Source organism: Nesoenas mayeri (assembly GCF_963082525.1).
Source record: "Nesoenas mayeri genome assembly, chromosome: 5".
Classification (NCBI taxonomy): Eukaryota; Metazoa; Chordata; class Aves; order Columbiformes; family Columbidae; genus Nesoenas; species Nesoenas mayeri.
This window is the reverse complement of record NC_137548.1, coordinates 26718631-26738276: the sequence shown is the minus strand read 5'-3', so window position 1 is coordinate 26738276 and position 19646 is coordinate 26718631. Positions and strand designations below refer to the sequence as shown.

At 38.2% G+C, this 19646-nt stretch overlaps 1 protein-coding gene across 1 annotated transcript in view; it reads left to right on the top strand.

Annotated features, from left to right (window-relative positions):
- MIPOL1 (mirror-image polydactyly 1) overlaps positions 1-19646 on the top strand; it is a gene marked incomplete at its 3' end in the record, with an annotated part of 161122 nt that overhangs the window by 103147 nt on the left and 38329 nt on the right. The window contains exon 12 of the mRNA XM_080344816.1: positions 6831-6925. Coding sequence (XP_080200942.1) covers positions 6831-6925 — 95 coding nt within the window. The remainder of the gene's footprint in view (positions 1-6830; positions 6926-19646) is intronic.

Sequence of the window (19646 nt, the reverse complement as noted above, 5' to 3'; positions counted from 1 at the left end):
CTTATTATGGTTAATTGTTTGATCCTGATGCAAACTCATAAAGGTCATGTTTGCTCTTGAGATCCCATTCCTTTGTGCCCCAGAGGGAATGTCAAGCTGGGTGTGGTTGTGGTGGTGTGCTGGGGGAAGATGTAGCTTAAAGGCTCTTAGAGTTCACACCACCGCCACTGTTGCCCTGGAATTCACACACACAAACCCTCAGCTGGTTCTTCAGGGCAGTTTTGCAGCTGTACTGACCCTCCATAGCAGCACTGATCCATTGGGGATCAGTAATACAGTTGCTCAATTTACTCAAAGTTAAGATAGGTTTAGTAAAAACTATTTCCATTAGAAAATGATGTGTTGAGTAACACCTTTTCATTTATTTCTAATGGTTTCAGTTAATATTCCAAATTTTTCCAACTCAATTTTATCTTCCAGAAGTGTTATTTGATGGACATTTGAAACTACACTTCAAACTTCAAAAATTCAATGTAAAGTTTTCATTTTACCTTTTAAATCTGGATTTATTTTTGTTAATTATGTATTTCATGATGTGCCAATAATTTATAACATCTACTGTAGTACAGTTCTAATTTTCACTTTTCATTTTTGAAATCATCAAGGGCAGCTGATACTTAAATGCAAGTTGAAACATTCTATCCAATTTTCTAGGTCACCATGTCCCCTGTTTGTGTTATAATGAAACAGTTTGACACGTTAGTACTGTGATTTAAGAAACAAGGTGATCACTTGGTGTGTTATTAGAGCGCTAGGCATTTTCAGTCCCCTCATGTTAGCTGGAGCCTTTCTCTTGACCCTGAAAACCTCTGATCCCCTAATTAATAAGACAAGTGCTTATATTCTTTTCTAGATCAAAGCATCACCTGCTTCTGTTGTTGGTGGAACAGTTTGATATGTTGACACTTTGATACAGAAAATAAGATGAGCTGTTGTAATCTGCACTAAATAGCAGCTGCTAATGTAAAAATAACAGAATCGTTAGAAGTTGGATGTCATTATGTGTCACAACATGACCTACTCTATCATGCAGTATGTACTTCTCTTACTGACATGATGTGTAAAACGTAAAGGCATTAAAAATAATGTGAAATAAAAAGATTTCTTCAAAGGTTTAAAATGCTTTTCAAGATTTTTTTTGCTTGCTTATTCATTCTAATTCAGAAAGAAAGAAACATTTGTTCCCCCTCCCAGTGTCCTGCTGCCCTAAGAAGACACCTGACCTCTTACTGTCCAACTAGGCTGCTAAATATGAGTAGAAACATACTTCTGCCCCACTAGAAATGGAGGCAATTCTCAGTTGACCATTTGTGGCCAGATTCCATTTCAGACTTCAGATAACATTGGACCAAAGGAGCAGAACGATGTTTTGCTGCCATCTTTCCCCATTATACAGCTCTACTGAGTGTAAATGACTGAGTCCATAAATTGCAGAAATGACCTTTTAGTTTCTTCAGACTTCTCATCCAGCCTGCTTCTAATCCACAGGAAGATCCTGGATCAGCAGAAAGCAAGCTGTTGGTAGCAGCTATGACCGAGTTAAGGAATACCTGTGTGTTAACAGGTATTTCAGTCAAGCCAGGGGAAAGTGGTGGGAGTGGTGTCAGTTCTAATTGGATTGATTATAGTCTCAATAAGAATAAAATAAGAATAACTTTTCTGAAAAAAAAGAGTACTTATTAAGCAAGAAAGTGTCTTAAAAAACAGGAGATATAGAGACAAATGAAAATTGCCAGAGATTAAGCTAAATCATCCCTTGGAAATGAAATGAAAACAAACAATAGTGTAACGACTGAAATGAGAACAAGGAAAGAGGAAATGTGCCACATCTCTGAGAACAGTATGGAGATCAAGGATAATCCAGATTAGGTCAGAAATTGTGTGATTTTTTTTTTTTCTCTTCACCATTGGTCAATGCTGATGTCAACTATGAGGATGGGGCTAGGAAGAGTGAGTGTATGTAAACGAGCACTTCATAGCTGTTCAATAGATTATTGTGCTCAGATTGAGATAATGGATGGTTCTTATTGCCAGTTCTAAGAGAGCTGGTGTGTGAAATTGCAGAAGTGATAGGAAAGTTCTTCAATAAAACCTATGAGGCTGCGTACAGTGTCATATGGCAGGAACTTAGTAGAGGCAGCAGCTGTATACAGAAGGGCAAAAAGTGCAATTCTAACGATTTTAGACCAGTTAGTCTTTATTGTGAGGCTTCAGAGTAAATTTGAAGGGAAAGGGTTTTTAAAACATGAATCCATCAACAGTGGATTGAAGTCCAACTTTCACCCAAGTAAGATCATGCAAGAATTCTTTTTTATTATGATAACTGATTATTTAGACAAGGAAACTTGTTAATATAAGCTGACGCATAAGGTTATATGTGGTGCTGTATGGGAAATTATTAATTACAGTAGAAAATGTGTATATTGTTGTTTTACAAGCAGGCACAAGCTTTCTTGTAAAAGCAGCAGGGAAATACTGCTTGCTGTTAGCCTGGTTCACCTAGCATCTCCTGTTTGGAAGGATGGGCATGTTGAGCTCATGCCTGTCTGCAAAATGTCATGTACCCATGAAGGAGATGAGGGATTAGTCAAAGGCAATAAGGAACTAGTTAGCAGGAAGGCAACAGCAAACAGCTTTGAAAGAAGAAACGTTAAGGTCCAAGGATTTCACTAGTGGAATTTCTCTCCAGTTTCTCACAAATTGGTGCTAAACCAGTTTTCTTTAATGCCATTAATGAGAACCTTTGGCATGAAGAGCAACAGCATACCAATGAAACTTCTTGATGATGCAGAGCTGAGAGATCTTATTAAAACTAAGTGGAAATATCATTAATACAAAGTAAGTTCAAGCTATCTTGCAGAAAGATTGGAATAGCATCAAGTACTGGAAAAATAAAAGCAGTAGGGTGGAATTCAGTGGTACCAAATGAAAGGTGTCAACATTTCAGAATGAATAAGAATTTCCACTATTAGCTGGGTAATACCCATGGCAAGAGAACACACAGGTATCAGTGGGTGACTGTGAGCAAAAAGGTTGCAAGAATGTATCAGGCAAGATGTTTCCACTGGAGTTAGGAGGTACTGCGAGCAGAGTACTGAGGAGATGGATTTGAATTGATCAGGAGAATGGAGAACCTGCTTACTGAGAGGTAACAGAAAAGGTTATTTGTTTAACCTGTGTAAGGAAGGAAAAATATAGGCTCTTCATAAACATATGTAGGTGAAAATATATATGCTCTCTACAAATGCATGAGAAAAAAAAATCAGTAAAAAGATAAAGCTATGAAGCTTCATTACTTAAGTTCATTGTATGTTTTTCCTTCTGTTGGATGTTGAAAAGCATTATACAAGCTATCTCTCACCCACAGAGAACCTGACACCATAGGATGCTCTGTGTTCTTACCTTTTTGATTTGGATTAGAGGGTGTACACGATTGCCCTAGAGGAACTGGGAAAAGATAAAAACTGGCTTTAACCCTCTGTTTTCCTTTGCTTAAGTCTTGTATCTTTCCAGCCTTCACATTAAAAAAAAAAAAAAATAGCATGTTCATTTAAATATTTTGAAACAAAAGCAACAGCAAAAGGATCAATAATGAGATTTTCTTTGTCAAGATCTGACGATTTCAAGTTTCATATGTGGCAATTAGCTTTTAGATTTAATTGTAAAGTTTAAATTTTCAACAAGTAACTGTTTGCTAAAATGTAAAATGAAAGAAGTGTAGAAACAAGAATTATCTTTTGCAGGAAAGTGGGGTGGGAGACAGGGAAGGGGAAAGGACCTACCCACGTTAAACCAAGTATGAAAGCATAGGAACTTGTGGGCAAAACAAAATTGTCAGAAAGAGGCCATATCCCACTGATCAGAATACCCTTTCAGGATTAAACAGGAACTTCACTGAGGGTGGCCCCTATACCAAAGTAGTGACCAATCTCATCTCTAAATTCACCTTTTCAGGGAAAACCTCCACCAGAAGAACCTGAATATGTATTTTTTTTTCTTCTTGTTGCTCCTTCTTTACCCAGTCTCACAAAAAAAAATTAATCCAAACTGATACATTTCTGTGAAAAGTTCTGATTTCCATAGCTTGACATTTTCCAAAGGAATAATATTTTTTTAAAAGTACCCAAGTAACTATTGCTATTACTAGAGGTGAGCTCATGTAGGATTTTTGCCACGTGCACTATGAATGGATTTCAATGTACATTACAGGAGTCTTCCAAATGTTTTATAGTAGTGCAGGCACCCTCATTTTAGTTAGCAATTTAATTTTGCGGTGCACACTGTTTTGCTTTCCTTCTAGTGAAGGAAGGCATCTCTCTTTTGGGAGGATATTTGAGTCATTTATTTGTGTTTACCACTCTTCAGGCCTGTGAATGATGGGTCGTTTTGTCACATGGCTGAATGCTGTACACAAAAACTCCTCTGCTTGAATTTTTGTTGGTCTTGTGCAGCTGCCTAGTGTGAACCACACTGCTTACTAGTGAGGAGGTTATCAAATGTCTATTTCTCTTCCCTTCAGTTTTTGTAGTTGTTTTTTGGGATTTTTTTGTTTGGTTGGTTTGGTTTTTTTGGTTGGTTGGTTGTTTTTTTGTTTGTTTTTTTGTTAGTTGGTTCGTTGTTTTGGGGTTTGTTTTGTTTTATTTTATTTTCCTAAATACAAAGCACCCAATTCTGCTGTTATTTTTACTGGTGTAAACCCAGTCAAATCAGTGCAGTTTTTCTGCTGAAAAACTGACATAAATAAGAGTCTTCAGACTCTAGTGCCTTCTGACTTTTGTCCTGAAAAGCAAGTGGAACATAAGGTGTATTTTTTATGATAGTTCTCCAAAGAGACTAGCTGTTAATCTCTCCGTGAGTAGGTGTGTCAGCTGCAAACATTTCCTTCCAGTCTACCATTTCAATCACACTTCACAGTACACTGAAAATTGGCAAGGATGTTAATTATTGGCCTCTAGAACAAACCACCTACTTTGACTCAAGCGTGTTTTCCAATTTTTAAGAATGTTGTTTCACCTACAGAACAGTATAATTACAGAAAATAGCGTGGTTTGGCTAACATACTTGTGTTCTGTGAGTTCTGCTTGTAAGGCAACAAGCAGTGCTGGGCAAGAGGCTCACCTGCGGAGGGTTTAACCTCTTGCTGACAGGAGTTAGGGCTTGCCAGCATCCAGTACATTGTTTTCAGTATCAGAAGCCCTAAACCACTGTCAGTCAGAGGTTAAACATTAACGCTTTCTGCTTTTAAAGCTGAAGGAACCCTCCATATAGTAAGAAAGTTTGTTTTTATTCTCCAGGGAACTTCCTGTTAAAATTTTATGAATGTCTGTTCCAGGAGCAATTACTGTGGTGGGTCCTGTACCCCAGCAATGTGAAACCGTGGGTGCAACATGACACACTGAGCAGCATGGTGCAGAGACTGGTTGTGTAGCTGCATTTGTGCAATGCGGTGTTTAATAAAATTTGCCAGGAGTCAGCCATGTATCCAGGACATGATTAATCAACCAGCAGAATAAATTGCCCATAGATGACTGGGAGTTGACAGTAAACAGTAAAACACCTGCCTTGAAGACTTACAGTCTTAACAGACAAACAGGAAACAGAAGCAAGTGGGTGCCCTGTTTTAGGAGAGAGATTTTGAGGCACACAGACAGAGTTGTTCACGATTATACAGCAAGTCTGGCAGAGCTAGAGGCTGAGCTCTGTGCATTTCCCTTCATGTGTTCGTAGCTCATGTAACAGGTCTTTAATTTACCAAGAAGCTTTTCCACAACACTGTCCTGAAGAGTTGGCAGAATCCGCAGTCAGCATTTCTCACATATGTGCCTCTTGGTTTGGGGCTCTACAATTTGTACAATTAATAACGTACACCATGAATTAAAACCATTGGAAAGCAGCCCAGTGCTCAGGCTCATGTGTCAAAGAATTGCTGTGCAAGCCCAGTCTTATTTGTTGTTACAACAATTAATCATCCATTGATTTTAAGATCGTGTATATGGTACCTGGGCCCTCAAGGGAGTCCTGCAGTGCTAATTAAACTGGACATTTTAAAATTGTGGTGATTAAGCTATGGAGCCATATTAAATATACATGAGTACTTATTTCTCCTACCTCCTCTTTAACCTTAAGGCGGTGTCAGGGCTGGCTACCTTCCTGACCTTACAAGCCACATGCTGCAATTTCCAGAATGGCCATGAGTCACCAACCCTTTGCAATGTGGTGTGAATAAACAACGGGAGGGGGAACATCCGGGAGGGTTCACAGCAGGGAGATGACAACGGTTTCTCAGGGATTCCTTCACTGCACTGTAAACCAGATCCTGGGTGAGAATGTGCCCTGATCCCAGAGTGAACTGGCAGTGCCCATCTCAGCAGGCTCAGGATGTGGGCTATCCAGCAGCTTTCCTGCCAGTAACACCAGCCGGCGGCTCCCAGACCAAGAGTCGCACCTGAGTGCCTTGTTTCACTCTCTATATATTGTTCAACAGTTTTGCACTATAGGAATATTGTATCAATATGAAATATGTTTGCTGAGAAACACTTGGCTAAACCGAAGAGGCCTGGCCTTAGCCATTCAAGAAGTTTACCGTATGCACGAGGGAAGCCATTTAAAACATCATCCTACTGGGAAAAAAAGCTAGAAGAAATTGCAATGCTAGAGCAAGAGAGGAGTTTTTCTTAAGAATAGAATAGGTGGTATTACAAAACAGTATAACTTTATATATGTAATTATAATAAAGCGTAACTGAAATGACTGCACAAAGGATCATTATGTTTTCAAAGCAATATGGGTACTCTGAATAAATTGTTTATCATTTGTTTGTTGTTTTGCAGGCAGACTTGATAGCCTTGCAACAAGAAAAAGAGGCTGCTCTTCAGCAGTGCAAAAAATTAGAAGAAGAAATCCAGACATTGCGTGTTTATTACAGGTAAAATAATTAATACTAATATAAATCAGTGACTCACAGGGGAAATTTTCTGTACTATGTCTGACTGTGAGTAAGGAAATGGCCTTATCAAATAGGTATTTGTTGGAAATGTGAATACATCAATGAATCAAGACCTGCATTTCTGCTTTACTGCTCACCAACCGTCTCTTTGAAATAGAAGTCCTTTTCTTATAGCTTAAATTTTCTGTTAGTTTCTTCTAAGGGAAGGGGAGGGTTACTGGCAGCTGATTCTCATATAAATGAAAAAGCTGTGTTACAGCAATGCGCCCACCTAAAAACTCAAGGACAAAAGAACGAGTTGACATAAGTGCTTGTTTATTCCATGGTTGTTTGTACATACCTACCTAACTCAATAACATAGATTTTAAAATAATGAAACCTTTAATTCTAAAAGACATTTTTCTTTTCATCCTCAGCATAATGTATATGTTTTAATTCCTTGCATTCTGTAGCAGTATGTAGAATGAGAGAAATAGCCATTCTCTCATTAATTTAGGTGGACTGCACTGAACGTTTGCATGGATCAGTGGGTTTTAGTCCCTAGGGAGAAGCTCTGTGTGGTCCAGTGAAGGAGTTAGGTTGTTTTATGGAGTGATGTTGGGTTACAGTTCTCATTTCATCCTGACCTCCTGTGTGAGAGGGGATACAGAGCTGCCAGCAGGTTAAAGGCAGGAGAATTGGCATCAACACAGCAGAAAATTGTGAATCTGAAGGCTGAATGTCTGTGATGAGGGATGTGGGCTGCAGAGGTAAATAATAAATGTAGTGTGAATATTATGTTCATTGGAAATAAAGAGGACTAGTTAGTTATGACTAAAAAGCATTTGCAGTAGCAAAACTGTGTATGTTTTCAGTGTTCCAGCAGTTACAAGTGAAAAATACTCAGGTTTCTAGAGGTTTTTAGAGTTTCCTCTTCTCATTAAGTTTATTAAAACCTTGGAAGGAAGTTTCAAAACAACTTTTGTTCCTAAATCTCATAGGCATTTATTTAAAACCTGTTAATAGTGAATAGAAACCCCAAGCAATTTGTGATTATTGCTTTTAATGAATTTGGTCAGCATTTAGTGTGTGCACATATTATGGTATGATTTACCAAACTAGAAAGAATTTATTATAGAGCCCCTATTACTCACTTAAATGGGATTTGTATTGTAATTTAAAAATAGAAAAACATTTTTTGTATTGATGTTTAAGAAATTAAGAGTTTACTTGTGTTGGAGATTTTTTCACTGACATGTTTTTGAGATAGTGTGTCAAGTTTTCACTAACATATAGTATTTAACTAGTGTAGTAGACAGCAGCCTTAGTTTATTGATGGAAATGCTTTTAATCTCAGAAATGTTAACAATGATGACTTGCAGAAATCGCCATTAGTCTTTACCTTGTTATTAACTTATGGCACTTAATTTGAACAGGCAGAATTTCATTGTAAGTTTAATGATGGTGTTTTGCAAGATTTAGTCATAAGGTAAGAAATACTTATCTGAATATCCCCCGGGGCAAGAACTATTTTATCACTACTAAATTATACAAGTTATATAGTGGTTCAGAACATCAAAAATGAAAGATTTTATCTCCTACCTTATTGTTCTTAGACAATGTTTTTTTGCAATGCGTTCTGAAGTGGACACAGAGAGGCACAAATTGACTGAGGTTGGCAGGAACCTCTGAAGGTTCTTGTCCAATCCCATTGCTCAAGCAGGGCCACCTAGAGCAGTTGCCCAGGATCACATCCAGATGGGGTTTCATTATCTCCATGGATGGAGATTCCACAACCTGTCCATATAGAGACACTGTCCAAGCATGCAGAGACACGGCTAGGAAAGCCAAAGGCCACCTGGAATTGTTGCTTTCTGCATCCCTCACTGGGTTCAAAAAGGGCTCCTATAAGTGCTTGAGTAGCAATGTTTGAGGTCTCATGCCTGTCTTTTGCCTTAGTTAGAAATTAATCACACCATTATAAGGATTCTTATGAGCATCATAACATTTTTTTTACTCTTTCCCACATATTACGTGAACATCTGCAGCCTCTCTCATGAAACAGCGTGGCAGCATTTTGAACGCATGCCAAACCAGCTAGATGAAGAAAAGAGTATATGGCCTGTGTGCATAAAGCTTTGGGGACTGTATCAGGCCAAGGGTGGGCTGGCCACAATAATCATGAATGACAAAGTAGAGAGTGCATTTCCCAGGCCATCCCAAATGAGTGAAAATTTACTCTCTCTTTTGTATGTGGAGGCTAGTTAAAGGAATGCCTGTGTAGATGTCTACTGGGTCATTTTATTTCCTTTCACTGTTTGCCGTGCTGTGGTAATCTAGAGTAAGAACTGAGACTGTTTTTCAGACAGCCTGTTTTGGAATGAGGTGGAAGTTTCATTCTTTGATCCAAGTGAGTTAGCGAGACAATTTGCTGTTCAAGACTATGTTTTCCTAGAGTTACTTCTCTTTTGGACTTCAGAGCTCCCTAGTGAGTGAAATACAGGCTTCCACACATGCTCCACTTCTCATCTGAACTATAGGGCTGTAATGAGACGTTATTATGCAGGGTGCACATTTCCTTCACCTACTGTTCTCTCATCCCTTTGCGAGCTTCTCTCACCTTCTATCATCTCTGTGGTGCCAGCATGACAGCAGCTTGGGAATTTTGGCTCTGTTTGGTGCCTTCTTCTCCTTCTGCTCTTAGGTCTTTCTTTGCCTTAGAAAAAGCATTTTCTCATAATTTTTTTCTTTTTTTTTTTTAATGTTTTAACTGAGATTTCAACATAATCCTTTAATTTATGAGAAACAAATTTAAGGGGAAAAAAAAAAAAACTAGAGGCTAACGTTGAAATATACAAGGGATACCTAAAGCCATGCCATGTGCATATATTAACAATTCTTTAATGCATACATGTGTAAACAGTAACATCAAAATGTATATTTTTATACTGGTCTGTCTTTCACTAACATATAATCCAGAAAAAGCTAAATATTTTATTATACAAAATCAGGGAAGAGATATTTATGCCCAGAATACCCGTATGTGTGAACATGCCACTGTAGGTACACAGGCATGCTCAAAAGAGGGAAACAAGTGGAGACCTTCCAGAAAAAACATCTTCCCCTTTTTTCTCCAGGAGAAAGATTCCTGGTTTCCAGAATACTACATCCAGTTTTGGGTCCCCAGTAAAAGACAGACTTATATAACTTGGAGCAAGTTTGACAGAAGACCACTAGTATGGTCAGGCAACTGTAGCATTTGCACTGTAAAGAGAGACTGAGGGTACTGCTCTAGTTCAGCCTGAAAAAAAAAAAAATTGTTTCTTTGGTGGCTTCAGGGAGATCTAACAGCAGCCTGACAGTGTCTATGAGGAGGTTATCAAGGAGGAGAAGCTCTTCACAGTGCTGCATGACAAGGGTGAGAGACAACAGACCTGAACGGAAACAAGAAAGTTTCAGACAAGTGAAAACATTTTCACCATGAGGGCTGTCCATCATTAGAACAGGTCGCCCAGAGAAGTTTTGCCATCTCTATCTTGGGAGATTTCCAGTGCCTCACTTGATAAACCCATGGGTAGCCCGGTCTGATCTCCTAGTTGATATCACTTTGAGATGAAGCTTGGTTGGACTAGAGACCTCAAGCAGTCACTTCCAACTTGAATTATTCTACAGTTACGTGATCTGGTAGGTGCTGCTGTTTGAAGCCATTAGATTTTTTTTCTCCAACTGTGAAAGAAGTCTGTGCTGTAAACCATACTTCTTTGCAGATGAAGTGGAAAGTAAATCCTAGCTCAAACTGGAGTTTCATGTAAAGCCTGAAAGACCCAAACCAAAATTAAAATGAGCTTTTGGGGAATAAATGATGGAACATTGATTTCTATATGAATTTTTACTTTCTGAAAATAAAGCCTATCCCAGAACAATTCAAGCCTTCTTTAAAATGAAAAACAAGTGAAAAGGAGGAAAAAGAAAAGGAGGAAGAATCTAGTTCAGATGCAGAATGGAGAGGATGTTGGCTCTGAATAAAGCTGGGCAGGTTCTCTGCCTCTGTTTGTTCTTGTGTTGTTTCCGTGTCGTGTCTCAAAAGGAAAATTGCATTTTCTGGATAGTAACCATAAAATACATATCAGAGATGAAAATTTGCGTTACAGTTAGGAACAGTGTAGAGTTTCTAGCTTAGTAATATAATTGTTTCAACACAGTACACTTTAAGCTAGGGATTAATGTAAATCATAGAACCTCAGTGACCAAAGAAGGCTGTATCCAAATCATCAGTTTTGAAGTATGTAGGAGTGTTAATCCCATTACCTCTTTCTCACATAGCTCTGTTGTTTGAACATCATCACAAGTATTTCATTTGCATATTTTTCAGTTACATGGTCTGTCCATTCTTATAACCTTCTATTTCAGTAATGCTTCAGAAGTATAGCTCTCCTACATGTTAAACTGTTGACAAAGACATGCTGTTGCATACTGGTTATTTTTCACATATTAGCTAAAACGACTGTGTAAAATAAATATATCTCTATATACATATATATTTTTCCAATTTTTTTTTTATTATTCTAAAATTTTTCACTGAAAAGCTGTGGGAACAGGAGTTTTGACACACAAATAATTTGAACAAATTCTAACTAGTACAGCAAAAGGTACACTTCTAACATCAACCCCATTGTAAAGAAAGATAAGAGAGCAAAATAAAAATACAGGTCCTTACTTAAAGGTATATTTTTGATAGGTTTCATGTTGGGGTCAGATGCAGTGGTGCTTAGTTCAATAAAATTATCATTTACTCTTCAGCCGTGTAAGATACGTACATCTGTGTTAGTTCACACACCTTTGAATGAAGCTGCTGAGGATAAGAATTGGTCCAGACTCCAAAGTAAAATCTAGGGGTGCTTTTAGTAAGTTTGAGTCATTGTTTCAGTGACAATATAGAGGCTCCTTTGTGATTTAATGGAGTGCTCTAAAAGCCATATGTTTGCCAAGTCTGATGTTCACAGGGGAGGAGAGAGAGTGAAAATATTTTGCAAAAAATCTTTATCCAAAGGTTCTTCCAATTTGCTGTTGAAATGTGTGCGACAGAGAAATAGCTGCAGACTGGAAGTCACAATGCAAAGAAACTTAACATTTATTGCAGCAAATTTCCCAATGAGCACACATTTGAAAAAACTAGCGGTGTCAAAATGAAATTTAATTTAGAATTATTTTTCACTCTCCTGAAGTTGAGGAGGAGTGAAGATCTGAAAGAAAGATCATACTAACATGGAGAGATGGCATTTTAATGGCAGATGCATGTCATAGTCCCAGGAGCTGCATGTTGCAGAGTTATTGGAATCTATAAATTGGGACCAGCATATGAGAAAAAGACAGCTTATTTTACATTTATGTGACAGTTTTCAATAATGAAATGAAAGAGTATCTTCAGTGAAGTCCCTTGTAATAGTAGGTACTGTGACCTGAAATATTTTTAAAATCAGATGTTCAGTCAGTATGGGTGACTTCTCCATCAGAACTACAGGTTTGTTGCTTCCTAACGAGTTGTATGGTTTCTAAAAAGTTATAAAGCGTTGAAGAAGTTTAATGCAATTTTAATCTAAAAGCTTCTAATGTTTTAATTAAATTGGAATTAATGTTTAAGTGGCAGGCAGATAGTATAAATAACAATTGTTTTTATGGATGTCAATACATTTTTCCCACAAAGTCTCTTGTAAAATGATGTGGACGTTCATCTTTTTAAAGACTGAAATTGATAGATGTGAAAGAGAAGATAATCAAGAGTTTTTTATTATTTCCTCAGATGAAACACTTATAAGCACAGGGACAAACTCAATTTTCATTTTAATTACAGAATTAAATCACCCTATAAAAGGAGAAATAGATGAAAAAAGATGCTTTGCAAGGCATTTGCAGTCCTGGAAAAAAAAGGCTGTTTTCTATTCAAGCTCTGAATACAGTGGTGCATGTCTAGTTTACTTCTATAGTTTCATGGCTGATGTTATGGTATATAATGTTCAGATGGTACCATTTCAACCATGCTCCATGGATTCTATGCATCAATATATAGTGGTATAATTCTTGCCATTAGACTATTCCTCTTGTTCCAGTTTTATTGGTTATTACAAGCTATAAATTATTCCACCTAGCATGTCAGTATTACTCCTCGTATTCTATGTGGTTCACAGCCACTGCAGTAGCAAGTCAGAATACAACTGCCTGTATATTCAGTCTCCTGTTCCCTGACTGAACCCTGTTCAAATATTTCAGCCTGCTTGTTCTGCCATCTCTCAGTTGTTTTCAGAGATTTCTCCAGTTCAGGGGGACATGATATGTAGCAGAAGATTGGGCTGCTCCAACACCCAGCTTTCCAGTCCAAAGGAACTGGAACCCATTTACAGTGGAATTAATGAGGCTGCAACCACTAGTGCAGAGTGGTGATCTCAGTCCTTCCTCCAAAGCCATGGCAGGATACCTTGAGCACCTGCCCCCGCAGTTTACCTCAGAAAAATGGTCTTTTCATGGCTGTTTTTTTATCTCACTTTTTCAGTTATGGCCATTGACTCATTTTCCTGCTTTTTTCACCTTGTCTGCTCACTCCTATTCTGGCAGTTGCTGTTTTGCTTTCAATTTTAGTTGCTTTAGACATAACATGGTGTAATTACAGTCATTAAGAAGAATGACCAGATAATTATATCACTGTAAGCCTTGTGTTGTTTTTGCAAAACGATTTTAGGGAGATCAGGGAGAGGGTAGCAGTTGTGTTTTAAGTATTCTCTCTACTTGCAGCAGTGCCTTCTATTTTAGCCAAGAGTTTCAGACACTTGACATCAAATGTAAATCTTGAGCTAATTAAATTTCCCGCTTCCAAGCAGAGGAGAAATTCTCTTTTATATCAAAGAGATGAGGTGATTGCATCTGTTATACAGTGGGAGACAGTGAGGTATGTCTTCTTGTCAAGGAACATAACCCCCTGCTATTCAATACAGCCCAACATATGGAAAACAATGGCTCTGTGAGGGAGCCCTAAGGTTTTTGTTTGTCTTTCATTATTATAAAAAAAACTTCAGGTACTATCCAAACTGTATTTCTTAGTTTATTCTCTACATATAAAGTCCCACTGATTTCTATGGGAGGTTTGGATATACAAGGAATGGACATTTAGCCCTTGTTTGTGATTTGGTGGTTGTTGGGGTTTTTTAATGGGCGTGCTTTCTTCCTGTTTGTTGATTGAACTGAGTGCTTAAATGAGTAAAAAATAAAATGGCTTTTAGATCAGATTGTTTAAAACCGTATCTTCTCTGAGCAACTCATGGAGTTTTCAGTAAATTTTAATCAACTTGTGGGGGCAAGGGGAGACAGCACCCTGGTGATTTGGACCTGAGATTTAGAATCTGCAGGTTCAAGCTTCTCCTCTGTTGTCACGTCACTTTCTTGTGGGGTGCTGCTGCCCCAAAGGAATTGGGATTTTAGGTTGTTGGGTCTTTCTCACTCTCTAGTCCCATAAGCATTTTCACGCTGATAAGCCACTCTGTCTTCTTTCCCGTTGTCTCTTTGACTACTTGTGTGATCACAGTTAGTGTTACAGGAGATAAAAGCCATGGGTTTGGGGGCTATTTCATGAACTGGATCATACAGCTGAAGTGGGGAAAATAGGTCAGTAAGCTGCTCTGCTTTGGCAAAGCAGCCATCTGAAGTTTAACTGGTGCTACAGAGACAGCTGTATTTCAGTGTCTTGGTGCAGGTGAGCCATGGAGGCAGAGTCCTACCTTGTTATCCTTATGTATTTCATACTTTATTGGATTTATTATCCTCTTCCCCATGCCCCATTCCCAGACTTCTTGTTCTCTAGCCTGGAACTGATTATTGTTTCTCCTGCATTTGCTCTACTTTCTGGCAATGATAAAATCAGAGAGACTGACTTTATAAGTCGACAGAGAGGGAACTTTCTTGGGAGTGCAGCAGAGCAGACTCGCATTTGTACTCCAATTAATATTTGACCATTTGCACAGAAGAGGGATGGTAGAGAGAGAGACTCCAGTATATACTGTAGCCTTGGTGTTTACAGTGCCTGTTTGGCAAGCAATGAAAAGGCAAAGCAGTATCTGAACCTGTTGAAGAGGGTGGGGGGTGTCCTTTTTTCACCTCCCAATGGAGTATCTTAGCCATCAGAATGCTCTCTGAGCTTCCTCTGTCTCTCACTCATTCAGAGACACATACAAAAAATACTTTTGAATATTTCTTTTTTTGTCCTGACATGATTTTGAACATTTTCCCAGTGTAGCATGGAAAAACAATTTCCTACTCAGCTTTAGTGATTTATAAAAACTTTGAGGGAGAGGAAGCACTGAACTGTCAGAGATCCCAGCCACCTGATGGAATAACAAGCCATCCCACGCCGTCCCTGCACCCAGCACAGAGGTGAATGGATGTAGTACACTGAAGATGCCGTGTGCTGCTGTTGACTCAGGCATGGATTGGTCTGACCTACATTTTATGAAGTCTTTGTGCCTAATGTTTCCAGGGGCTGGCTCTTGGCCTTCAGAGCTGCCTTGCCAATAGGAAACTAAGCAGCAGGTCTGAGGAGGAACACGGGCAGCATAAATATGGACTGAAGTGCCTAATGCGCTCTGTGATGCGGTTTTAATTTGTACTGTGTACAGTGCTCATTCTGCTACTATTGGATGGGTTACACTGCCAAACATTCTCAAGTTTTTTAGACTATTTGAGGACCAACCAGTCACCTGTTGTCCCAAGCACATTAAAACTAGAAGCACTCCACAGCTCCCTATACTCTATTTCGTCACACTTGAGCAGACTTCTTCCCTATCCACTTGCTCTCTTGTGTTAAAGTGAACTAAAACAACTCTTACCTTGTCAATTTTGCTGTCATGGACCTTTTCAGATGAGTTTCTGCTCTTCTCTAGGAGCAGGGATTTGCTTGACAGAAAGGAATTCCTTGCCATCAGATGCTGATATGGTCTCACGACTCTGTATACATGACCCTGCTTTCTGTGAGCAGCTCTCCTTTGCCTGGCTGATTCTTTCTCCTTCTCTTTTACCTCCACTGTCTGTGGTTTTCTGTTATGACTTCCTTGGTTTCTCAGTGAGCTGAAAAGTCTAGGAAGTGTAATTTTGTTCTGTGCTTTTTGGAATAAGTATATAGCTAAAGGTTTCTAGGAACTGTTTTTCAAATTTGTTAAAGCCTAATAAAATTGAGTTATTGGAAGAAAGGTTTAAAGTCTCTGGATGAACTACCTGTGAATAACAGACTAACTGCTACTGATAGGATAGAGTAGATTAGTAATACAAAGTATTCCACTCCTATAGAAATACTTGTAAAAATTCAGATGTTGAGATCAGTAGAGTTAATGTCTATTCTGTATAATGCAAGGATACTCAAAAGAAACAGTAAAAATCTGCAAAGAGCATATGCAGGGTTATGAAATCTGTTATCTGGTAGAAGGGGTATGTGACCAGAGCCTACATATGCTGATTCTGCCATTGGAATGCTGGATGAATATAGGTAAATCACATCACTAAACTCTGCTCCAGCTGCTTTATTTGTATAAACTGAGTAAGAATTTTTACCATTTTCCCTAACACCTTTCAAGATCTATGACCATGGAAATGCAGGTGCTTCTACTTTAAAATGAGGGAGGAAAACAGATAAAGGAGAAGCAGCAGCCCTCTCTAGAGCAAGTTAAAGAAATACAGGAAAACTGTGTGTAATAAGAGCTGTTTGAAAGACAAATTTTCCCATGAGAAGTTTGAAAGGAAATCTAAAGCTGCAAAAAAAAAATCATTCAGCTTGCCCTATAAATATTGTATGAAAGGGAATTTCTTTTGTTATGAATATGATATTTAGAAAAAAAAGTAATAACATTGTCAGGAGGACTTTTATTTTTTGTTGATTTTTCACAGGACACGTTTTTATGTTAAAATGTCAATTCAATAATAAAAAATGTTCATTTTGATGTGTTTCAGTTCAGTTCTCTTCAGCTGAGAAACTGAAACAAAATAGCATTTCAAGTTGAAATGTCAAGGTGAAAGGAAAATTGTCACTTAGAAACTTGCCACAGGAAGCCAACATATTTTTAATGTTGGAATTAATATCTGCCAACAAAAAAAAAAAAAAAAAAAAAAAAAAAAAAATGTTTGGTGAGAAGACTTTCCACATGAGCAATTTTCAGCCAGTGCTAGACATAACATTACTTTTCTTACTTGGAGCTTAACCCTGCTTGCAGTGGAGTCAACAGAAAACTTGTGTTAGGAAGTATCTAGGAATTCAGATAGCATGAGAAATGCCTGTCACCAAATACAAGCCATGAGAATCCCCATCTTTTTTGTTTACAAAGAGAGAAGCTGAGAGGAAGGTGTTTTCTTTATTCAGTTGCTTTTTAAGTTAGAGCTTTTATTAAATTGCTACATGTGTGATGCCTTTTACTGGAAAATTTTCCCTTTTTTGCTTTCCATTCATGAACTGCTTTTCTAGCTAATGTGATAGAAAGCTTGTGTTTTGGAAGCTGAAGTTTTTTAACTTTATGTCCAGCATCACATAATGGTGTGTTACTCATCTGGTATGGGTAATTCTTCCAACATAGGTGTGAAGGCTGTCATTGTCAGAGAGGGTAGGGTCTGATTTGGAAGCTCCAGCCACGGTTTTCCAGTGAAGAAGAGGGCCTGCTGGGATTTGCACAATTCCGAGCCTCTGAAATATTTGACTGAAATGTAGCATATTAGTAATAGTTTGCTTTTATAAGCTGCAGTTCATACGGTCATGACAGAAAGAACTAGCACAGATCACTTGTTTTTTTTCCTGCCACCACCAAGAAAGCATGGGAGCAGCTGTACAAAGCTGCTGTCTCAACAGCAGAGAAGCTTTTCTGGCTGTGACTTTGGAAGGAAAAGCCACAGGAGATGGGGGCAGTTAGGCTGAGTGAATCATCACTGGTGTATGTTCTTTGACAGCAAAGCAAGTTTAAAGAAGTTCTTCCCCTACCTGAGCCACTTCATATTTTGATTTTATCTTCTTTTCTTAGTCTGTGCAGCATCAGTGATACAGATTAGAACATGGCGACCCTACAGATGTTTTCATGAGCAACACAGAAGTGTTGTGTTTAGTTCATTCTTCCACCTTCTTCATGCTGCTAACTAGCCACACTTGGTATGAAGACTACTGAATTGAAAAATACAATATTGCACTGTACAATAGTAAAATTTTCTCCAGACAACTGGTGACTAGTGTCCTAAATGAGTAAAAGGGCCAATAATCACATCTCAGAAGGAAGAGAAAACTGCAAGTCCTGCAATCTCAGAGTTGAACCCACTGAGGATAGTGAAGATTGGAGCAAACTAAGTCATGGTCTGCCACACAGAATCTACCATTGTGTGTCTCCTGTCATCAAGAAAGCTATTTTTATGCAGTTTTTGCCACTTTTGTAAGGCTGCTGCTTCCATTTTTGAGAGAAATGGCAAAGAAATGGCTCTCATAATTTAAATATTTTTTTTTTCATGCTCAACATTGTTGTTGCTTCCAAGCTTTCAGGGTTAATTGCATGTGTATATACCATTCAGTAGACACCAGACTGAAAACACTGATCACCACAAAATAAGTTTTGAGACGCCCAAATTGTTTCAGGAGCTAGAGTAGGAAATAATGATGGCAATTGTGTAAAATTTGTTCATAAATGTTAACATCTCTCTCCTTTCAATGTAAATTTGGATTCAGTGCTGGTCAAACTAGACTCTTACGTGCAAGTAGTATCTGCCTAAAAGCCAGTAGGCTGAACTATGAATAAAATAGTTTATTTGGGATTTGTTTCCTTGTCTTCTGTATTAAAACAAAACAAAACAAACAAACAAACAAAAAAGTAGTGGAAAAAAAAGAGTGCTTATTTATATTTTGAATTATTTTTTATTTATTGATGTTATTAGTATTTCTGGTATTTCCAGCAGGAAAAAAATTCCTTGTATTTTGTTTATCTATTCTTTTAAAATAACATAGTAAAATAGAAGTGTTGGTTAGAAACAAAGTGAAGTCACAGTTGGATGTTACGGTTACAAGATAGCAGATGACAATGGTATCTTTTTAGTGTACCTGTTATCTGCAGTGTCGTTAAACCTAATGATGTGCCAAATAATAAAAACAACCTTATCACATCTCAAGGCCTTGAATTGTCTCAAAATTGATGTGCCTGTGGGTTCCCTTTGACTTTTGGAAAGGGTTTGGAGTCAGAAGAAGCTGCAGTTCAGAGTGCATTTATGTGATCAAAGCTCTTTAGACAGATGGCTGCTAGCACTCCAAAATGATTAAAATATGTTCCAAGCAACATCAGTCTGTGGGCTTGGGGACCCAACCTTTCATTAGTCAATAAAGGGTCTTGAGTTCTTGAAAATGAAATCTTTAAAAGCTAATAAGGCTGCTGGTTTGCTCTGAGCTGTTTCTTTGGATTTGCAGTTGTGGATTGGACTTGGGCCAGTATCTGTCCAATAATATGAGGCTTTAAGAAAAAAAATCTGGTTACAAGAGGCCTCCCAGCAGATCTGCCTATTAAAGAGTATGGCCAAAATTTTCGGTCTCGGATATGTAAGTTTATGCACCTGAGTTTGCACTTAGGGAGGTCGGAAGGGATCTGCAAATGCCCCTTTGGAAACCCACTCACTCCCTGGAACAACCAAAGTTTGACCATTTTGACCGGTTTTATTTTATTTTTAGATCCTT